At 38.8% G+C, this 19,917-nt stretch overlaps 3 protein-coding genes across 7 annotated transcripts in view; 1 reads left to right on the forward strand and 2 right to left on the reverse strand.

Annotated features, from left to right (window-relative positions):
* cd40 (CD40 molecule, TNF receptor superfamily member 5) lies at positions 1-15,594 on the forward strand. 5 transcript variants are annotated; one of them, XR_014871529.1, is made up of 10 exons: positions 1-193; positions 723-804; positions 1,882-2,001; positions 2,125-2,271; positions 2,370-2,463; positions 3,684-3,742; positions 4,180-4,266; positions 4,361-4,386; positions 6,379-7,874; positions 8,356-15,594. XR_014871529.1 is itself a non-coding variant. In XM_085145872.1 (9 exons), the coding sequence occupies exons 1-9, from the start codon at positions 146-148 to the stop codon at positions 6,637-6,639; spliced, it is 927 nt and encodes a 308-aa protein (XP_085001998.1). In that variant the 5' UTR covers positions 12-145; the 3' UTR covers positions 6,640-15,594. The 5 variants fall into 5 exon arrangements, 1 of the variants encoding a protein (XP_085001998.1); XR_014871530.1 differs by having other exon boundaries at positions 11-193; positions 4,364-4,386; XR_014871527.1 differs by having other exon boundaries at positions 12-193; positions 4,177-4,266.
* Positions 9,089-10,242, reverse strand: irx7 (iroquois homeobox 7). The gene is made up of 2 exons (XM_085145871.1): positions 10,024-10,242; positions 9,089-9,838 (listed from the first exon to the last, which is right to left on the reverse strand). Exons 1-2 carry the CDS (start codon positions 10,240-10,242, stop codon positions 9,089-9,091), a joined length of 969 nt encoding a protein of 322 aa, XP_085001997.1.
* LOC146494256 (uncharacterized) overlaps positions 15,384-19,917 on the reverse strand; it is a 24,968-nt gene continuing 20,434 nt past the window's right edge. The window contains exons 10-11 of the mRNA XM_085145873.1: positions 19,672-19,767; positions 15,384-17,414 (exon numbers count right to left, since the gene is read on the reverse strand). Coding sequence (XP_085001999.1) covers positions 17,242-17,414; positions 19,672-19,767 — 269 coding nt within the window. The 3' untranslated portion in view covers positions 15,384-17,241. The remainder of the gene's footprint in view (positions 17,415-19,671; positions 19,768-19,917) is intronic.

The following is a 19,917-nucleotide window of genomic DNA, read 5'->3' on the forward strand; positions in this document are numbered from 1 at the left end:
ACGTGCTTTTACAGGAAACGGTCAAGGAAAAGCACCGCGCGTAGCCCCTCCCACACCGTATAAACACAACACGTCGCCTAAGTTCGCAGTCTGCGTATGTGTGCACTTACAGAGGTGTTTGCTGTTGTACTCGACGCTATTCAAAATGGATTTTAAGTTTATAGCGCTGCTTATACTGATCGGGTCTTTCATGGTGAGTAAACCGATTAATGCTATGTTTTTATTTTTACAGGGATCGCTTTTGACCTGCGACAACTTAAAGTAGCACGATTTCAGATTATTTCTTCTTAACGTGTTATTATACGCTATAATGTGTGCTAATTATCGTATCCATATGTTACTTTACTGTGTTATATTATTGTCAAAATCCTGCTTTTTCCCTGTAAAGTCAAAACCTAATGCTACAGTTACGTTTCATGAGGTGCTTTCACTTTCGATTTCCCGGCAGTGGAGGGTTTGGACAAAGACGTGACCTTATGTGTATCCTGATTTGCAAATATTTGTTAGTAACGTTACGAACAGCGGTACACCTGACTGCGTGCATTCACGGTTAGTTTAGCAGTTAACATTTGGCTGAATCTTTGGGACTTTCCACCACGCCCCTCGCAGTCTACCCTGAGGAAGTGAATCTAACATTATAAACATAGAGAAACTCAACCGATACTCGAGATCACACAAGGGCTAACTACCTCTTATTTAAATGTAATGCTTTTATTTTGCAGGGAATGACTGTTGCTCAGGCCAGCTGTGACCCAGAAACACAGTATGAAAAGGGGGGTCAGTGCTGTCTCATGTGTAAGCCAGGTACGAAAACACAAAATTAAAATAAAACATCTGCTTTCTTGTTATTTATAATATATTGTCACCAAATTGAACTTGACAGATACATAAACAACAAATACAAGATTAAGAGCCATATTGAAGGCATAACTGTACTAATAGCATCCAATCTTTCTTTTTTCAAGTAATAAACATTTAAAGTAGGATGTATAAGAAGAAACCTAGCAGCAGGAAGCATGTGGTAGATAACTGTCTTTTTCAGATAGCATGATCATTGTTACTAAAGCTTTGCTTTTGCTTTCATTTTGGCTGCTTTTACACAAGCATTTCAGCTCTGAAAATGTTCCTCAGGACAAAAGGCTAACATGCACATCAAACATTTCAAAAGATATACATATTATAGCCAAATGTGCATTTCCAACAAGCTAGTTGTTGCCTTTAGTCATGCCTCACTCATGGTCTGTACTAGCAGCACCCTCAACTAAAACAAACTGAATATTTGCACCAAGTGAGAATTCATCTTTCCTGTCTTGTGTCTGTATAAAAAGAAGGCGAAACTGAAACTGTTGATTTCTTACACTGGAGGCAGACATTTTGACAAAAGACCCTTTCATTCATTTTTTGAGGAGAATTACTTTAGGTTGAGATTTCCAAACGACTGTAATTACTCTTCTTTAATTTATTATCAGCGTGAGTGGAATGTCTTCCAGCTTTATGGACTTTTGGTGGAACACAAAAGACATTTTAAGATGACAGCAGAAACACTGAGAAGTTGCGATCCTGGTATTTTAACATCTCAGAATAGAGTAGCTTATAGAAAAAACAACTTAGTAATTGCTACTGGGAAAAGGGGCCCTCGTAATCCCACAGACAATGTGAAGCATGTAAACAAACCAAATATGACGTATTGATTAAAAGCTGTTGGGGTTTGTTAGAACCAGATAAGCCAACCATCACCTAGTTGACTTGACTTTGTCATATTTCCCTAAAAGGTCCATTGATTACCTAGACTCAGAAATCCCAATTTACTAATTACTCAGGATAAATAAAGTACTTGCAAATAATATACTTGATTCTAACTATGCATATCTTGTTTTGCAGGGACTAGCATGTCTACAGAAGATTGTAAGAATCCTCAATGTCAACCTTGTCTGGATAATCACTACCAGGATAAATACACAACGAACGACAAGTGTCTGAAGCAGCCTTACTGTGATAGAAGTAAGAAATTGTGACAAATTACCTCAAACTGTTCCGATATAGTGAGTCTGTGTATACTGGGACAGAGAGAGACTTCTCTTTAATGTTGCTCACCTTACAGCGTAAACCTTTTTTGTCATTTAGATAAAAACTTTGAGGCTCAAGTCGCAAAAAGCAAGACAGAGCGATCCATCTGCAAGTGTAAAGTGGGATTCCACTGCTCCAGTGAAGAATGTATTACCTGTGTGGAACACACAGTCTGTCAACCAGGATATAGAGCTAAAGTCATAGGTACCAACATCCTTGTGACTGAACATTTGTTTAATTCGTTTTAAGTTTATTATTATGCGATTGAGTCTCATTTTTTGAAAATGATTTTTGATATTCAGGCAACAACTCACACGACACAGAGTGTGAAAAATGTCCAGACGGGACATTTAACAATAATACGTCGTGGTATGCTCAGTGCCACAAATGGACAGAGTAAGTACACATTTACATTAACATGTGAACTTAGAGATGATCTTTAGAAAAAAAAACTTGAAAAAGGGCCTTTGTTCACCTTTTGAATTTAGTTGTGTGTTTCAAGAATATTTTTCCTTCTTCCTGTGAATATGCCAACAAATAGTCCCGCAGAATATCCACCATAGGTCAAGGTCAACTTTATTTATATAGCACATTTCCAAACAGTCAATGCTGCACAAAGTGCTTAACAATGTAGAATACCACTAAAACAAATAAAATGCAATAACGATGCAGTAAAATATAGAAAAACATGTAAGTAGATGAGATAAGTCAATAAAAACAACTAAGGCTGTTAAAACCAAAATGTTTAGGTCAAAGTGTGTTAAAAGCCAGACCATGAAAAATGTGTCTTTAGACTGAGTTTAGTCCGTGGAATAGTTCCGGTTAGTTTCGACCTGGACCTCACGGTTCTTTCTGGAGCATAAATAGGAGCTCAGACAGAAAAGAAGGGGCTCGGCCGTTAAGTGACTTAAAAAAAAAGAGTAAGAGTTTAAATTGGATCCTGTATGGAACAGGGAACCAGGTTAAAACTGGGGTTATATGCTCCTTCCGCAAAGTTACTGCACTAACATACAATTTAAACACCTTCATTTTTTATCATGAATTTAAAAAGCTGATGTGAGCTGTTTGACCACAAAATCTGGAATTTTGTACAGGAATTTCTTCTCAAAAACAGGGATCAGGTGGTTGTTTCAGGTCTTCTGAAGAGCCGTGCCATAGATTATATTTTTCCTGACAATGATAGAAAATGCTGCTTGTAATTGACACCCGGAGACCATTGTTTATTCACTATTGATGTAGGAAGACCTTGTAGAGCTGTGTTTGTCTAAATCTGTCAACATGAAAAAATAAAGCGAATCTGAGGCATTGTATTGACTTGCTTCTTAAGTTTGTGTAACTTTAGCAGTGATTTATTAAAGGTGTGAGTCTGATTGAAAAGGAGATTCTGTAAATGAAGAAAACTGTTTCATGACGCAACCGGTTGGTTAAACCAAAACTTACCTTTCATTAGGCCCAAATATAGTAACTTACATAAGCTTTAATCTTTGTGTAGGGGCAACAAATCAAATGTAAATAGTGGTATTCAAAGAGGAAATACAAACCAATAACGAATTATTGAAGAACAAATGCAACACTGAGGCAGGAATTCTGCTCTAATACTGTGAAATTCATTGCAGATGTGAAAAGGGATATCAAGTTGAAGAAAAGGGAACGCACACCACCGACAACACATGTGGTAAGTTGTATGTAGGAAGATGAATTGCAAAGTTTTCTCACCTTTCTCGCTGCTGCCGTGTGCAGCTGTGTGGTTGGATGCGGTGCATTGTTCAAAACGAAACTATGTCAACTGTGAGAAGGTTTGTCTCATAAATCTTAGTTGGTCTGTGGTTTTCAGTGTGGCTTTGACAGCTTTCACTTACTATGTATCGATGTGTAGACTCCACAGTCTCCTAATTTACTGCTAATTTTAGAATTACAACTGAATTAAGGATTTATTTTCAGTTTTCCACAACGCTTCTGAATTTATGCTTCCTCTGTTTAATGTGACTACGTATTTGACATGAAAGTCTCTTTTGTTTTACATTTTGTCTGCACAAATACCCATGTTCTAGACAATATCAGAGAACTTGTTGTATGTTAACTGTGTTTTTATTTCTTTTTCTCTACCAGCAGGGACACAACGGGGTCGCATAATCGTCTTCTCTATTTTATCTGCAGTTTTTGTGGTTATTGTTGGAATCCTGGTTTTAGTATATCGAGGTAAGCTGTGCTCTAAAGCTCTAAACAAACAAATAATAATAATCTTCCTATGTACTTATAGTCTGTGTTTCTTCTTTTTTATGAATCGGCAAAGCAGAATGCATAAAACAAAGGACAAAGGTAAATATGACTTTTTAAAATGTATTTATTTGTTGTTACGTAGATGCTTTTTAATGACAGTAAAAAGATACCCATTGATTGAGATATATATATATATATATATATATATATATATCTATCTACACACACACACATATATTAGGGGTGCAACGATACATCAAATTCAGTTCGATACTTTGGTGTCACGGTTCGATATTTTTTCGATACAAAAAAATGTTCATGCCTTTTTAATTTGTCATTTATTAAAATTATAAATATATATTTTAACTCAAAAGTACAGTTTTTAAATTTAATGTTGCTGAAACAACAACAAAAAAAATCTATCTGATCGAGAAATCACTCATCTTTGGAAAAGAGAGTTTATTACAGAGAAATGGCTCTTTCCAAAATAAAAGCTATACTATACGCTTCTTCTGGGGTATACTCTCAGCAGCATATTAAACATATCAGGTCCCCATAAGGAGAATCATGTGCTAACGGCTGTCTAAATGACTCGGGTAAAGCTTGTAGCATGCGTGCTTGTTGTTTTTGTCTGCTTCCACTTGTCTTTGCACTAGGATGCTGTCGGCCTAAATGCGCAGTCATATTCGTTGTGTTCCCACTAGTGCTGTCAGCGTTAATCTCGATAAAATGACATTAACGCCATAACGCGGCAAATCTCCGTTAACAAGTTACCGCGGATCGCCCCGTGCGTGGGGCTGGACGACATCAACACGTTAACAAGCTAACGCACTAGTTCCCACCAATTGAGCATTGCGTGGCACATCCGACATACTGTTTTACTTTTGTCCATGACACGCTTACCATCAGGGTCATGCTTCACATGAAAACCAAGATAGTTCCAAACGCCAGATCTGAATGAGAGTGGGGGAGGTTCAATTTCGGGTAGCGTTGAGACAGTTGCCATGTTGCAACGAGCTTAGCTTCTGTCTTGCTAGCTTGCGCTCAGTGGATCTGCACTCGACAGTGCAGCCTAGGCGGAGTAGTCGAACGCAGATCCACTGAGCGCTCAACACAGGCAGCATCGTCAGAAGAAAAGTTGATAAAATAAATTACAAATTTTGTATTGTTTGATACATATGCGTACTGAACTGAAAGCACGGTTCAATATCAATACGAGTATTGTTGCACCCCTATTATGTGTGTGTGTGTGTGTGTGTGTGTGTGTGTGTGTGTGTGTGTGTGTGTGTGTGTGTGTAATTGAAATTATGGATTTTAGAATCAATTAGTGTCTTTTGACCAGGTAATCAATTTCTAAAACTCTTTCAGATATGTTACTTTAGCACTCCAGTGTACATCTGTAAACTAAAGATGATATCTTAGATTCTGAAAGATTAGCTTAGTTTAGCATAAAGCCTAGAAACAGCTAGGCTTTATGCTAAGCTAAGCAACAGCTGATGAATCCAGTCATAAGAGGTGCACCTACAAGGATCTGTTAAAAATATAATAATTTCATACATTAAAAAATTAAACTGTAAATATTTGTTTGTTTTTTTAGTCTTTTCACAATGTAAGACTGCTTGTTGCTAATCTTTAATGCTGACCAGGAAAATATAACAGCAATCAACACATTTTTTTTTTTTATGTACGCACGTGAAAGCAATATGTGGATTTTAACTTTGAGCAAGAAAGAAATGAAACAGTTGCACAAAATGAAAGCCTGTTCTTTTAAATCAGTGCTGAGGTTTGTCCTCAAGTTTAATCAGCTTGGGTCATTTTGTGCGGTCCCTTTTAATAGGTTTGCAGTGGATTTATATACACATCCTGCTGATTGTGTGACATGTCTGTATTTCTGATGTACCTTAAATCCAGTTTCACACCTTTAGACACTGTTTCAGAGAAATGCACTGCATAATTCAACACAGGAACTATAGCATAAAGTTGTACATGCTTTGCTGTGAGAGGAAAAATGTGTAAAGCACCAAAACTGTTGACTTGATCAAAATGATTTTATCGTTATTATAATGTATGTTATTTCTTTAACTCTGACAGGGCTATTTTGAACCACAGATGTGTGAAGAAGACATAACAAGCCCTAAAGAAACAACGTATAATAATCAAATGACACCAGAGGAAAATGAGGATGAACTAAGCCATGAGCTCTCCTCAGAAGGATTCACAGAGAAAGGGAACCAGGTGATGCAGGAGAGAGGCAAAGAAGAAATCGTGTCTCGTCAGGAGTCTCAGCTGGAGTCTCAGTTTGAGTCTCAAGAAGATAGTCAGTCAATGGATCAATTTTACAAACAAGTTTAAAAAACGACACAGATTGTCCAAAGTGCTGCGCAAAGTTAAAAAATAATTACCTGATCTGAATAAGAATCAATGAATTAGTCTCCTTACTAATTCATTTTGAATGTTTACATGAAGTTAAAATCATTTCATTTGCACTAAATTGTAAAAACCTAAACACACACACACACTATATATACGTGGTGTAGACGTTATCATCCGGCAAACAAAACGTCCCTGGTTTGTTTCCAGCTAGGAAGGACATGCGATTTAAATCTCCACCAAATGAAGCGCCCAGTGCGCCCCCTAGTGGCAAGTGAACAGCCGAAAGTAGCTAGCTATAAGTCTAACTGTTAACAATAAAATGTAAAGTATGATGTATTATAAAGTGTAAAGAGAGTGTGGTAGTGTGTGATTTACCTGCATTAGTTTTGAGGTTGGTTGCAATTTTTAAGTTATGCATTGTTTATTTTTTGTTTGCTTGTGTGTGCGAGTGTGTGTGAGTGTGTGTGTGTGGGGGGGGGGGGTTTCAAGACAGTATTGACAGGTGTCCTGCTCCTAAGGACATGTCACATGGACCACTAGCTACTGTTACCGTGTACATGATTAGCACTGTTTTGTTTGTTTGTTTGTTTGTTTGTTTGTTTAATTTGAAAACACATGCAACATGTGGAAATAACAATCCGTGGGGTTGTTCATGTACGCACAATCCCACTCCCATCAAGATCAAAACAACAGCGAAGACCACCCCACAGTGGACACCACCATGCTGAGCATGCTTACATCCTACAGTTAGCTTGTATTTGATGCTGTGATCTCATTTGTTCTGTGCAGATGCTTTGTTAGTATTTGCATGTACTCAAATTGTGCCGTTTAGCATGAAAATGGCATAGTGTTCACCGTTTCTGCATTAAAATTTGTGACATTTAATAAGATGAGTTTGTTCATTGTTTCCTGCTCTTGGTTACCATAGCCTGCCACAATTCCCATAATGCTTTTGTGGGATCAGGAAGTATAATGTTCAGCGGGCTATACCATGCCATTTTGACAACGGGGGTAATTTTAAGCGTATCCAAATTAGTTGTTACTGTTTGTTGCTGAACCGTGGGCTTGCATGGTCTATGTACTCATGGTGACGATGCTGATAAAAATATTAAAACGTGATATCTTCAACCGAGTTCCGGAGATGAAAGGAGCGTCTTGTTTCCGTTTCCTGCATTGGTTTATGGACGTGGTAACCTACGTTCTCCTTTGAAAGTGTAAGTCACAATTAATTTAAACATGTTTGTGCTGTGCCTGTATATTTGCACTTAGTCCTAACATGAATTGCGTTTTATCGCTGACAGTTTAAAGAGCCTTAATTGCCTCTTACCTGTGTCTGAGTACATTTGTCCTTTTCACCTCTGCTCTCTTCTCAGTGATGACTTTATGTTAAAACCCTGCAGGTTAGTAGACTAAACTGTGCTGTAATTGCTCTTGATTTCCACAGAGAGGCGCCAGATGATTACTCTACTTTGAAAATTCAGTTTTTAAGTTCAAATGGTAACTTTTTAGTGCGACACTAGAAATATGAGGCAAAAAACGTTTGTAAATATCCAAAGCAGAATTACATTTATCGGTATCAAATATTAAGGTTCATAAGGTTCATGACATGATATCAATTTTATTTCGTGTCGCTTGTGTGAGAAATCTGGGAGTCAGGTTGGAGCTAATCTGGCCTCTGTGCGTTACTGTTTGTAGGGATTTGCATAGAGAGTTGAGGCCAGAAGACAAGGCATTTCGGACCAGTTCCTCCCAGGAGCTTTTTTCATTATGTGTGGATTAATGGAGGTAGGTCCCTTTGAATGTACATGGAAACTGGTGTGATTGATACTAAGAACCTCTAGAAGACCCTAAGCCCCGCTGCTGTTAAGTTTTAGGAAATGGAAGTGCCATATTTAGGAAGGAGATAGTTTGTTTGTTTAAATAAAGTTTAATTGAATTTACTTGCAATATTCTATCAAAAAACCTATAGAGAAAAACACAATAGACGTGTTTTTGATGTGTAAATTTTCCCTGAATCTCTTTGAATTCTTAATCTAATGTCATAGTCTCTAAGTGATAGATTAATGTGGTCCTGTTATCAGACTGTTAATGTGGGCTGTCATCAGTGTGATCGGAAAAGGTCAAAGCTGTATGCAAAGTATATCAAGAAGTAGGGATACAGACCAGTAAAACTGCAGAATTTCGCCATAAGTCGAAGTTTATTTAAGCAAAAAAATATTTCTTCATGATTAGACAAAGGAAACATAATTTACAGTTTGTTGGTGGAAAAATACATCTACATTATTTACAGTAACACAAACATGTTCATTCTTTGGTTTCACGACACATTTTCGTTTCAATGCAAACTTCAGGAAATCCCTGAGGTCTGAAAGTTTAAAGTGCAAAAGCTGTGGGAAAGTGTCCTTTTTATTTGTGCACAAGCACCGGCTTAGACGAGTTCGCGAGTCGTATAGCACGAGGGAACGAGCAGTCCGTTTCTTGAAGCCCAGTCTTCCCACAGTTTTCCGGCAGGGTGGTAAAAACTGTCGACAGGTTTCTTCGCAGTCTCTGAGGTGGCGGTCTCTGCCAAAGACCAGATTTTGGGTTTTGGACTGGCGATGTTTTCTTTACTTTCCAAAACTGATGGCGTGCGGTCAGAGTCACGCTTTTCTGTCTTCTTGACAAGTCCGAGCTCTTTGTCTTCCTGACGCGGTATCTCCAAACGCGCATCCAAAGGTCCCGCGCTATCCAACGCGCTCTCGACCTGCTCGTCTGCATCTGTGCGCTCTGCTTGAGGCTCTGCCTCGTCATGCTCATCCAAATGACACTTCTGCTCGTCTTCATCGCTCTCCCCTTCTTGCTCCTCATCCTCCTCATCAGATTTCCCCTTTGACGCCCAGCTGACCCTGTTTTCCTTCTTGAGGCGCCTCCTTGCGTTGGCGAACCAGGTGGAGACCTGCGTGAGGCTCATTTTGGTGATGATGGCGAGCATGATTTTTTCCCCCTTTGTGGGATACGGATTCTTCAGGTGTTCGTTCAGCCAGGCCTTGAGCGCACCGGTACTCTCTCGGGTGGCCACCTTGGCCACCCTACTGGGATCATCGGCTGCTCCCGGACGGTATGGAGGGTAGAAAGCCCCGCTGCGAGCCAAGAGAGCGTGATGGTAGGGAGAGGCGGCTTTCAAGTCAAACCCGCTGCTCTGAAAAGTAGAATAAAAGAAAGCTAAGAACTAAAGAAGAGATTCGACACTTTTGACTCAGTGTCACAAGCATCACACCCAGAATTTGTTTGACTTTACGCATCACAAAGATGCAATTCAAAACAAATCCGTTTTACTTACTCGAGATCAGAGTGAGAGTGTTAATCTCTAAATTATCAACTCACCATGTGTGCAATGTGCCTGTGGTGTGGATAGGGTATAAAGTTATATCCCTGTAGTCCTGAGTATGGTATGGGAATCCCAGCTGCCATCGCAGCCAGATGCTGAGCCTGCTGCTGCTGTACACCCGGTGGACAGCCCAGCACCGGGATCTGATATCCAGTCGGCATAGTGATGTTCCTCTCCAAGAAGAAGTTGCCAAATCCAGTTTGCGATGCGGGCATCTTTTCTGCGTCCAAGCGGTTGAGGTCTGAGTTTGATGCAACCTCCCGGGTCTGTTTATATAGGCTACACCCAGCTGCCAGCGGAGGAGGGCGAGAGGGGAGGGGGAGACGGGGGGTATCCCACTGACAGCCCATTGACTGACAGCTACGTTCAAAAGACCTACAGCTTTCACTGGCAACAAATCCCATCAAAGAAGCCCTCCGCTGTTCCTTTTAGCGTTTTCGAGGAGAGGCTAAATATGTGCTGCTTATCGCAACGCTGTGATTTCTGGAGAGAACCTACGTTTCAATTCAAATGCGACCCTTTGGAGAGGTGACTAAAGACGCTCGTCTCTACATGACAAGCAAAGATCTGTTATTTATACTTTATTTTACATCAAAGAGTCCAGCAAAGTTTGTTTTTGTTCATTCGTCGATGTGACTCGTCATTTTTATTTATATTTTACAGCCTCCAAAAAGGCAAAACTAAAAATAATAATAAAACTAAAAAATAAATAAAATAAAAATATTGTCTGTTTAAGTTGTAATGCTTAATCCGTAGTTTGCATTATTTTAGTTTTTCTTCCATGTGATATATTTTATGACAAGTTTAACACTTATCATGTCTGGCACTAATCAACGGAGAGGGGTTTTTTGTTTTGTTTTTACCTGAATTCAGTTAACAGTTAACAGCATCCTGCCAGTCTCTTAATGCCGCTTCTGACACGTCACCGCCTTCGGATCTGTCGTTTTGTGAATTTAATTAACCATCTCACCAGCAATAAATTACGCTAATAAGCCAAAAGGAGACGTTTACGCACGAGTAAAAGTGTCACTGCGAGAGATTTCTTGAAGGTCTTTCACAAAATAATTAAAAATGAATGAAGAAAATGAACATAAAATATAGTTGTCCGTTAACCTCTCAAGCCCCGGAGCAACGTCTTTTTATTTGTTAATTTACTGACTGAACCATAAGACACTGCCCTTCATGTCGGATGGCATTGTTTTGAGCGCAGAGCGACGTTTCGATGGCTCTAATTAAACGAGGCTAAGTGAAACAGGTGTTGACTAATGTATATGATAATTATAAGATAACAGATGCTTGTGTGTGTGTATGTGTGTGTGTAAGGGGGTTGTTAGAGATAAGAGGTGAAGATTACACCTCTTATTCTGCTGTCCTTCTTCATGCCCTTCAAAAGAGTCGAAGTAAAGCTGAGTGTTTGTGTTCAAAGGAGCGCAGCTCTGTTATCTCGCATAAATTTGACTATCTTATTAACAGCATTAGAGGTGTAGTGTTGGTTGTGATAGCAGGAGTGCTTGTATTAAGTGGTAAAAGAAGTGTTGAAACAAGCAGAGCTGACACTTTAGAAAAGATTAAATTCACAGTCTTCTCATTTTAAATGGACAACCTTTAATTTTCACCTGCAAGTTGTTATTTTTGTTGTTGTTGTTCTTTGGTTTGCGTTTGGCTTCTTGGGTTGTTTTTTGTTTGTTTGTTAGGTTTTCTTAGGTGTTCTTCTAAATCTGAATAACCTCTAGCAATTATCTCACTTTTTGCACTGTCTACGTATTTATTTCCTTTATCTTTCACATTAATCTAGGCTGCATATGCAAACATGCTGCATATTTTTTACAGATTAAAGAGAAATTTTAAACTTTTTACTCCACTGTACTTATTTGAAAGCTTCCTGTATTTATTCTTGCAGCGTAAAAGACCTACTTGTTTCATCACAGGTGGAAGTTTACACTAAAAACAGAAGATGGACAAAAGCGAATAGCAATGGCATTTCTCTGAGTGTAAATACTATTGTGTATGCTAAATACAGTGTAAGAGATGTTATGAGGGGTTCTGCTGCTGAGTATGTTGATACTAGGAGCCAGAAAAAAAAAAAGTGCATTGCAACTTTTGGTTATTCTCAAGCAATAAGTAAGAGAAAAGTGATGCAGGAAAGAACTTAGTTATTATTAATTTAAAAAAACAAAACCTTAATTTAAATGTTTCTGTTCTTTCTCTCTTACTTTTATTATTTTTGGTAAACTCTGTATTATCTTAGAGGTATTTGTAAGATTTTTCTAAACAGGGTAAGTATGTAAACAGAGGTCCAGATGTAACGAGAGTGGGAACTCTTGGGGGTAGCATTAGAGGAAAAAAAACATAGGAAAGGTGGGGGAGGGAGGGGAATTTATTTGGGTGCGGTCCACATAGCCTAAAGCAAATTTGTACAAGAGTAACAATGGGTTGACTAGGGAGCAAGGAGAAAAAGGCTTATGTCTTCAGTAGTCTACATCTCACAACACAAACAGCTCAGGGCAGCAGCCTTTGTCCCTCCTGAAGAACGTCTTTTCATTCTCTTCCTCTTTTGGCAAGTCTGCCACAATACAGGTGTTGGTCCTGCTCTGACAGGTTTGGCTTGCACTGTTTGCTGTTAGGATGTCAGTGATTTACAGGAGAGAAAAGAGACCAAATGGAAGACGATTGTCCTCAGTACCCTGAGAGATAATGCAAGATAGCAGAGAGGATGAACCCATCTTCATCTGTGATAACATCTGAGCCCGTGCTCTGTGCTGAAACAATGCTCTATATCCTCCTGCTATTAACAAATCCTCTGCATATTTCATATTATAGCTCACTAAACATGATGTGAAGTTTAATAAGACCCCTTTATTTTCTTATTTTGGGAGCATAAAATGCTGAATGACAGTGCAAGTGGTCTAATGATCAGGTCAAGACAATAGATGTAGGTGTGACCTCAATTACAGGCCATCCCATACCCTCAAGCTGACAAAGGGACTAAACATGCAATTAGAATAGCTCATATGTAGGTGTGAAGAAGACAACAAAAGCCTAAATAAAAGCCTTAGTAGCTTTAACACCTTTTGCTTGTTAGTTTATTTTTGCTGCACTGGATATGGAAAAAGGAGAAAGTTTACAGAGATTTGTAGAACCAGAAGATGGCAGTTTTGTAAGATATTGAAAGGTATTTGTATAAAAGAGGCAAAATGAAACGACAAAGTTTGCGATTTCTTTTGTATCATTTCACACACAAAAAAAATCCCAGCAAATCCAAGCGTGGAATAAAAAAAAAAAATCTCAGACGGTCAATTGGCAACAATTATTTAATGCTTTCCAGGCAGAACTCCTTAATGGGATTTTCCTGGGGCACCAACACAAATGGAGAGATGTAAGTAAAATGTGAATGTTATCAAGCTCTCCCACCTCTTTGCTATCTGACCCCCTTCTTCCCAGACCCCCTTCCATTCTTTGTCCTTTGTCATTGCTCTTATCAGGACCACTCTATCATTCTTTCAAAATAGTAGTGGCGCTGAAACCGCTTGCAAATGTAAGTATGTCTTTGTTTAGGGCCGGGCAGTGGCCCGCCTCCCAGCTCCCTCCTGGGTGTTGTCTGATTGACGGCTCTCCACTGGGTGAGTGACAGGCGGCGTTGGTTAGACAGTGACGGCCAGTGTGACAGCTGGCGCTGCTGCTGGTATCTCCATGCATCGGGCCCCGGTAGGTGGGTGCTGGACCCCCAGGATCCCTCAGCTAGAGGCCTGGCCCAGTTTGCCGTGAGCTCAGTCAGATCAGTTCCCCGGTGTGCTTGTTGTTGCAGATCAGCTTGTTAGCTGGCTGCAGACTTTTTCTTCACCAAAGCTGAAAATTTCTTCCACACATGTGCAACAGAAAGAAAACAGGACGGTGACATCAAAGTTAGATGAAGGGTGAGAGGATGAGAAATTTACAAGCATGTATATTGTTAAAAACAGCCCCTATTTTGCATTTTTATAAGCAGAATAAACAACTGATGAATGGATTCTGACACAATGTAACGGTTAACAAAAGGAGCATTTATTAGCTGCTTTACTGTATTATGTTAAAATACTTGAGTAAGCACTTTTCTCTGGGTGTGTATCTTAAAGTAGCTTATATACTGATTATGAATGCTAAATACTGGGATTTAATTATGTCTAATTACTAATATTTGTTATCTCACATCATCCTCCAGTTTCCCTGTAGATATGTAGAGTTAAACAATAAGGATGACATCTCAAAGTTATGTTATAGGCAGCATCAGTGCACCAGTGGCCAAGGTGGACTGCATGCACACAATGTGTTCTCCTTTATTTACTGCGTAACAAAAGTTTCAACAGCATTGTTACCTCAGAGCTATGCAGAAATTCTCTCCAGTTGAGCAAACTGAAGTTCACACATCTATTATTTTCTTTCTATGGTCAAACAGAGAGCAGCTAATGAGGTTATTGGGCATCTGTGACGTGACATCTACATTTTGGCCTATTTGTGAAACAATGGTAACAAGGAAGCCAAAGACATTGGGCTCTGTGTTTTTCAACTCAAAATAACAAAGCCAAGCAGCCGCTGGTGGGAGGCTGCGCTCTCATGGAAATGAGCAACCGAACCAACAATGTAGCGCCTAATCTCTTCAGAGAGAGGAATCAGTTACACAGCAGTATGCACCCCTCAATGCTTTTCATTAGAGTCAGCGTGCTATTGAAACAGTCGCTCCACCCCCTGACTCACACACATACATGCGCACAAACACAACCCTCGTGTGTAGCCACAGGCCTTACTCATACATGCACCAGATACAAGGTAGCCCCCCGACAACAGGAGGGTTGAAATAAGTGGGGCAGAGGGAGGTATGGGGGTGCGAGGCCTCAAAGCATCGGATTAAAGTTAATGTGCCCTCCCTGGGTTATAATCTCTTCAGAGGGGGACTTTGTTTGAGGGGCTTGAGGGCAGTAAGATAAGTATCTATTACAGAAACTCCCTCTTATCCCCCCCGCAACATCCCCGCTTCAAAAATGAAGCACAAAAACACTTGCCTCTGTTCCCCTCTGTGTTGTCTGATATCCAAGAACCAAAAGCAAGTGCTGCCCTTTTCAGCTAATCAGGTATTAAGGTCTAAAGCCGTATGGCGAGTTGGCAGGGCCCATATTTACTCCATCTGTAGCCCACCAAGTCATGTAGTCGAAGTAAGATCAAAGGCAGCTTAAAGAAAAACCGGGGTTATTGTATAGAAAGAGAAAACAAAGCAATATTACAAGCCAGGGAAGGCACGGCGTGAACGGCCAAGTCGATTTCAATGTCGCAAATAAGTAGACGCTGAACAATGTTGATGGAAGAAAATTCAAAGACACGCACCTTCATATAAAAGGCAGTTTAATTACAAAATATCTTCATTATATAAATAATGTGCAAAAGTGTAACTGAGGCTAGAATTAGATTAAAAATAACTGTAACAAATGACACAAAATGAGAATCTTTGCCAACAACATAAAAGTAATGAATATGTCACTTTTAAAGCATTAAAAGCAGCTGGCAACATCTTTAGAACACAATGTAACAACGCATTTTTTTAAAAAAAAAGTTACCAGGCATTTTGATAAACAGCTGGTGAGCAAATCAAGTACAATCAGCAAAGGCCACTTTTTGTTTCCCTAACAATCCTTCATCGAGTAACAGAGTGACCTCATCTGTGCTCAGAGTTATTTTACCACCAAACTAAGAAAAAGTTAAGTTATTCTAACCTGAGAGTAACCAGCAGGGGCACAGCAGAGATATAGGTTTGCAAAATGCTAATACTGCTTTGCATTAAATCTCAAGATCTAAAAAGAAAAAAATAATAGTTTTGTATGTTTAGCCCAGTTACTACAAATTAGAAGCACAGCTGCCAAATATTATGCAAACAGGCAAATGCTTATTCATTTACTCAAGAAACTAATCTTCAGTACTGTCTGAAAAGTCATTTGTAAGAAACCTGCTTTAGACAGCTTGGACACAACAAATATTTATCCTTGTTTTGATTGGATTATCTCATTACTGGGTGAATTTTCCAGCTGCTCATTTATAAAGTCGTGTTATAGACTCTGTATTTGAGTGTGAGCTGGTGGAGGAGCGCGAGAAAAAGAGGGAAGGTTTAGTATTTTATTTTTGTTGAAAGGAGGGAGTGAGCAAAGTTTTTTTTTAAAGAAGCAGAGTGAAATGAAATGGTTAAATGCTAAATTTTGTGTTTTTGTGAATTGTTTTTGCAGTGAGGCACTGTTCTGTACATTCCCTTAAGAGTGTTAAGTTTTAAATAATACTTTTACCACATAATTAATGTTAGCTGCTGTCAAGGACTGAAGGAAATCAGTTTAACTGCAATGTTCAGCTTGAGTTATGGTGCATTTAAAGGACCGAAACATACAAAAGCCATTAAATGATCCTTTTAAGGGGCGAGTCTGGTAACTTTTATTTGTATATATGGAAATGAGAAGTATTATCTCTTAACTTAAAGTCAGACTTTTTTTTTCTGTGCCAGAATGCTCAGCCGTTGCTTAAAAACCTACCAACTACAGATCAGTGTGAAGTGTATTATTTATCGTTAAAACTGTAGTTTATTTTAATCCCTAAATTCTTACTAAGCCAGCCGATGTACAAATAAAAATACTCTCTAATAATACAAAAGTCTTGATTCGGTGGTCACTCTTAAAAATGTGCATTCTTGAGCAATTTTTTAAAAGTTAGAGATCTGAAAGCCACTGAAAGGCTGAACAAGTATAGAGAGGGAGACTAAGACGTCATCATTTTTGGTCTTTTCATTGAATTTGTAAACAATAAAACAAGAAAAATAGAGAAAATCACTAGCTTGACCATCATGGCCTCAGCTTAAGGAAAACTTGTAAGGCGTGTGCCACTTTAAGTAACACTGAAGAACATTGATCAACAAAATTAAAAATTCAAAAAAACATTTAAACAAGCTGTGAGGAAAAATATGGATTATATGCACGAACAAGTATATCTGGTTTCTCTAATTTTGTTTAGGTGGCAAACATTGGATTGGATCTGTAAGCACAGGTGTGAATCCTATGTGTGTGTGTGTGTCTGTGTACATATAATAAATATACACATTAATACTTGGTACATGTGTGTAAATATGAATGCCTGAAAGGGCAAAGTGAGTGACAGAGTGAGTGTGGGAACATCGTCAGAACAGGGTTGACCCTGGAGTTTGTTTTCCCTCAGCGGGAGAATTTTCTGGGTCTAAAAGCAGGAAGTGCGAGCTGATGTGACGCTGTCCTCTCCTCCTCTATCGGAGCCAGCTCCTCTGCTGACCCCCACTTCTTCTTGGAGTGAAACAACGATGCCAACTTCCTGTTCTTGTTCCGCTCCCTGGCCTGAGTTACTTGAAACTCTGAAAGCATAAGAAACAAAATTCATTAATGAGTGAAAGAACCACAGTGTTCTATACAGTGTCCGATGTTACACTAATAGTAGCTGATACATAGTAACAATGCAGGTGAAACTTTGTAGTGAAACCAAGGTTAAATGATTTCTGACTCAATCAAATCCTTTTTTTATTTCCATTAATGGGCACAAACTGTAGAGAGGTGTTTCAGGAGGGGACCTGGCATAAAAAAAACTTCAACATTTGGGAAAACAGTCCTCTCCTCTGTCTTGTGGAGTTTAGATAAGGAAATAAACACCAATGTGGTGTAGCTTAGCTTATCATAAAGACCGAACACTGCTGTTCCCTCCTACACCAGATAGTTATGCAAAACTACAGTAACTGTCCACTTCACAGTTGGTGTGCAGACAGAGTGACATTCCTCTGTTCAAACACAGAAGCGGATAAAATAAATCTGCATATTTCTATGGATGTCTTCCAACAGCCTTTTCAAATTTGGATTTGGGTCCAAGTTTAAGTTCCGCTGTCCAGAAATTCCTTATTTAATCCTTCATCCTTCAGTGCACAGTGCTTGCAGGGGGTTAGACGGTTAGGTACGTTTTTGAGTCCAAAACATCACAGATTTACTAACCAGTAAAACCTGATCACTTCCTCTGCATTGAATACTGTCTTCAGTGTAGCTGCACTACAAGCCTGGATGAGGAGCAAGTGTTGTTTTTCCTTTTGGCAAAAGGAAAATGACTCAGGATGGGGTTACTGAATGTCACAGAGGAGTGACAGGGGATTCATAGTTTCTATTAGTGTCAGTGTCCATAAATATGCAGTTACATCAATTGTTATTTAAAAGAAATGAAACCTGTTGTGTTACTACAGTAAGTAGAATAAATTCGAATATAGTAGAATATATAAATGTTATTAAAGAAAAGTGATATGCAAGTATTTAGATAGGCAGGCTTAAATAATTTCTACATGTTTTCCAAAATGTTGAGCTATTCCTAAAAAATAATTTTTACTTATTTATTATTTATTTATTTATTTCAACTTAAATTGTGAGAGCTGCTTAAATCAAACACACTGTCCCAGTGACTTGTGATAAACCAAGGATTCCTTTTCAAAACCAAATGTTGTCCTAGTAATAGTTTCTTATTCATTTTGGGCCTGTCCATACACACATGTGTATTTTGGACATCATTTTCTTTTTGTCTTGTTGTCGACTTATAACCGTGTTTTAATGTCACTGAAAACTTTTAAAAAACTGCTTATGTGTGGACGAGGAGTTAAGTGTCAAATGTGTGAACTAATTTGTTTTACTTCATGCGCTCAGTGTGTATTGCTGTAAGAAAAGAACATGGACGTCAGCATATACGGCTGTATTTTCAGATTTTCTTTTGTTCTTCTATGTGCTATGTTTGTTTGTCTAATAACTATCCATTCTAGGCTGCTGATTGGCTGACACTTCTATACTTCTCTATATTGCCACCTGTTGCTTTTTGTGTTTTCTTCTGGATGCAGACATTTTTTGAAACACTCCTATTGTGAACAGGAAAGTTTCTTTAAAAGGATATTTTAAAGAATTCATCCCACACCTTGATTTTTAACATGCACCCTGCAGCATCCTGCAGCGGCAAACTCTTGCTATGCAGGGTGTCTCTGAAGAAATTATGATCACTGTTTGTAATGGTAAAGCTGCTGTGATGGGCTGATACAGACACACACTGCTGTGTGAAACGATCAACCTCAACCTGACTGGCATTCCCTGTTTGCAGATGTGGGTATTAGAGGGCCGACGCACTGCAGTTGTTGCTCTGCACAAAGCAGAAAACATCTGTCATCTAAGCAGACTACATATCTCAGGCAAGTCTGATATGTAGGATTGTAATGCAGCTGAATATCTATTTATTATTATTGATTCTATTTTGTGCAGCTGATGTTGTTGATTTCATATTAAAATGTTGAAGTTAGATGACACAGTTGGCAAAATAGCACCGAGTGGATTTAATTCTCATGCGTTACACTGTTTGTATTGTTCCATTTTACTTGATCACCAGTGTCTGAAAAGAAAAACATAAGACTGAGAATAACGCACATATTCCCCTATATTTCTTTTCACACCGTGCACATTTGTGTGGATGAGCCTGAAGTGTATTAATCCTATTTTCAAAGGAGCTAATTCCAAATAAAGAATGTAAACAAAATACAAAACCACAGCAGGGAAGGTCATCAAATAGTTTTAGCAGCAAAACTAGAAGAATCATTCACTCACGTAGCTCACAGTCTTCATCTGGACCTTCTGCTTCTTTGATGTTAAGATAATGGCAGGCAAGGTGACCACTGTAGTCCCGCAAGTTTTCTTTAGCCCCTGGTAAGACAAAAAATAAATGACTGAAAGCAGAGACTAAGCAGCAGATAAGCCTGAGCAGATACTTCACTGACATCTTACACCAAAAGCTTTAAGGAATGACACATAATCTAAAGGTAAACAAATCTACCTACATGAGGTAACCAGCTG

The sequence above is a fragment of the Neolamprologus multifasciatus genome, chromosome 20, assembly GCF_963576455.1.
Source record: "Neolamprologus multifasciatus chromosome 20, fNeoMul1.2, whole genome shotgun sequence".
NCBI classification, from domain to species: Eukaryota; Metazoa; Chordata; class Actinopteri; order Cichliformes; family Cichlidae; genus Neolamprologus; species Neolamprologus multifasciatus.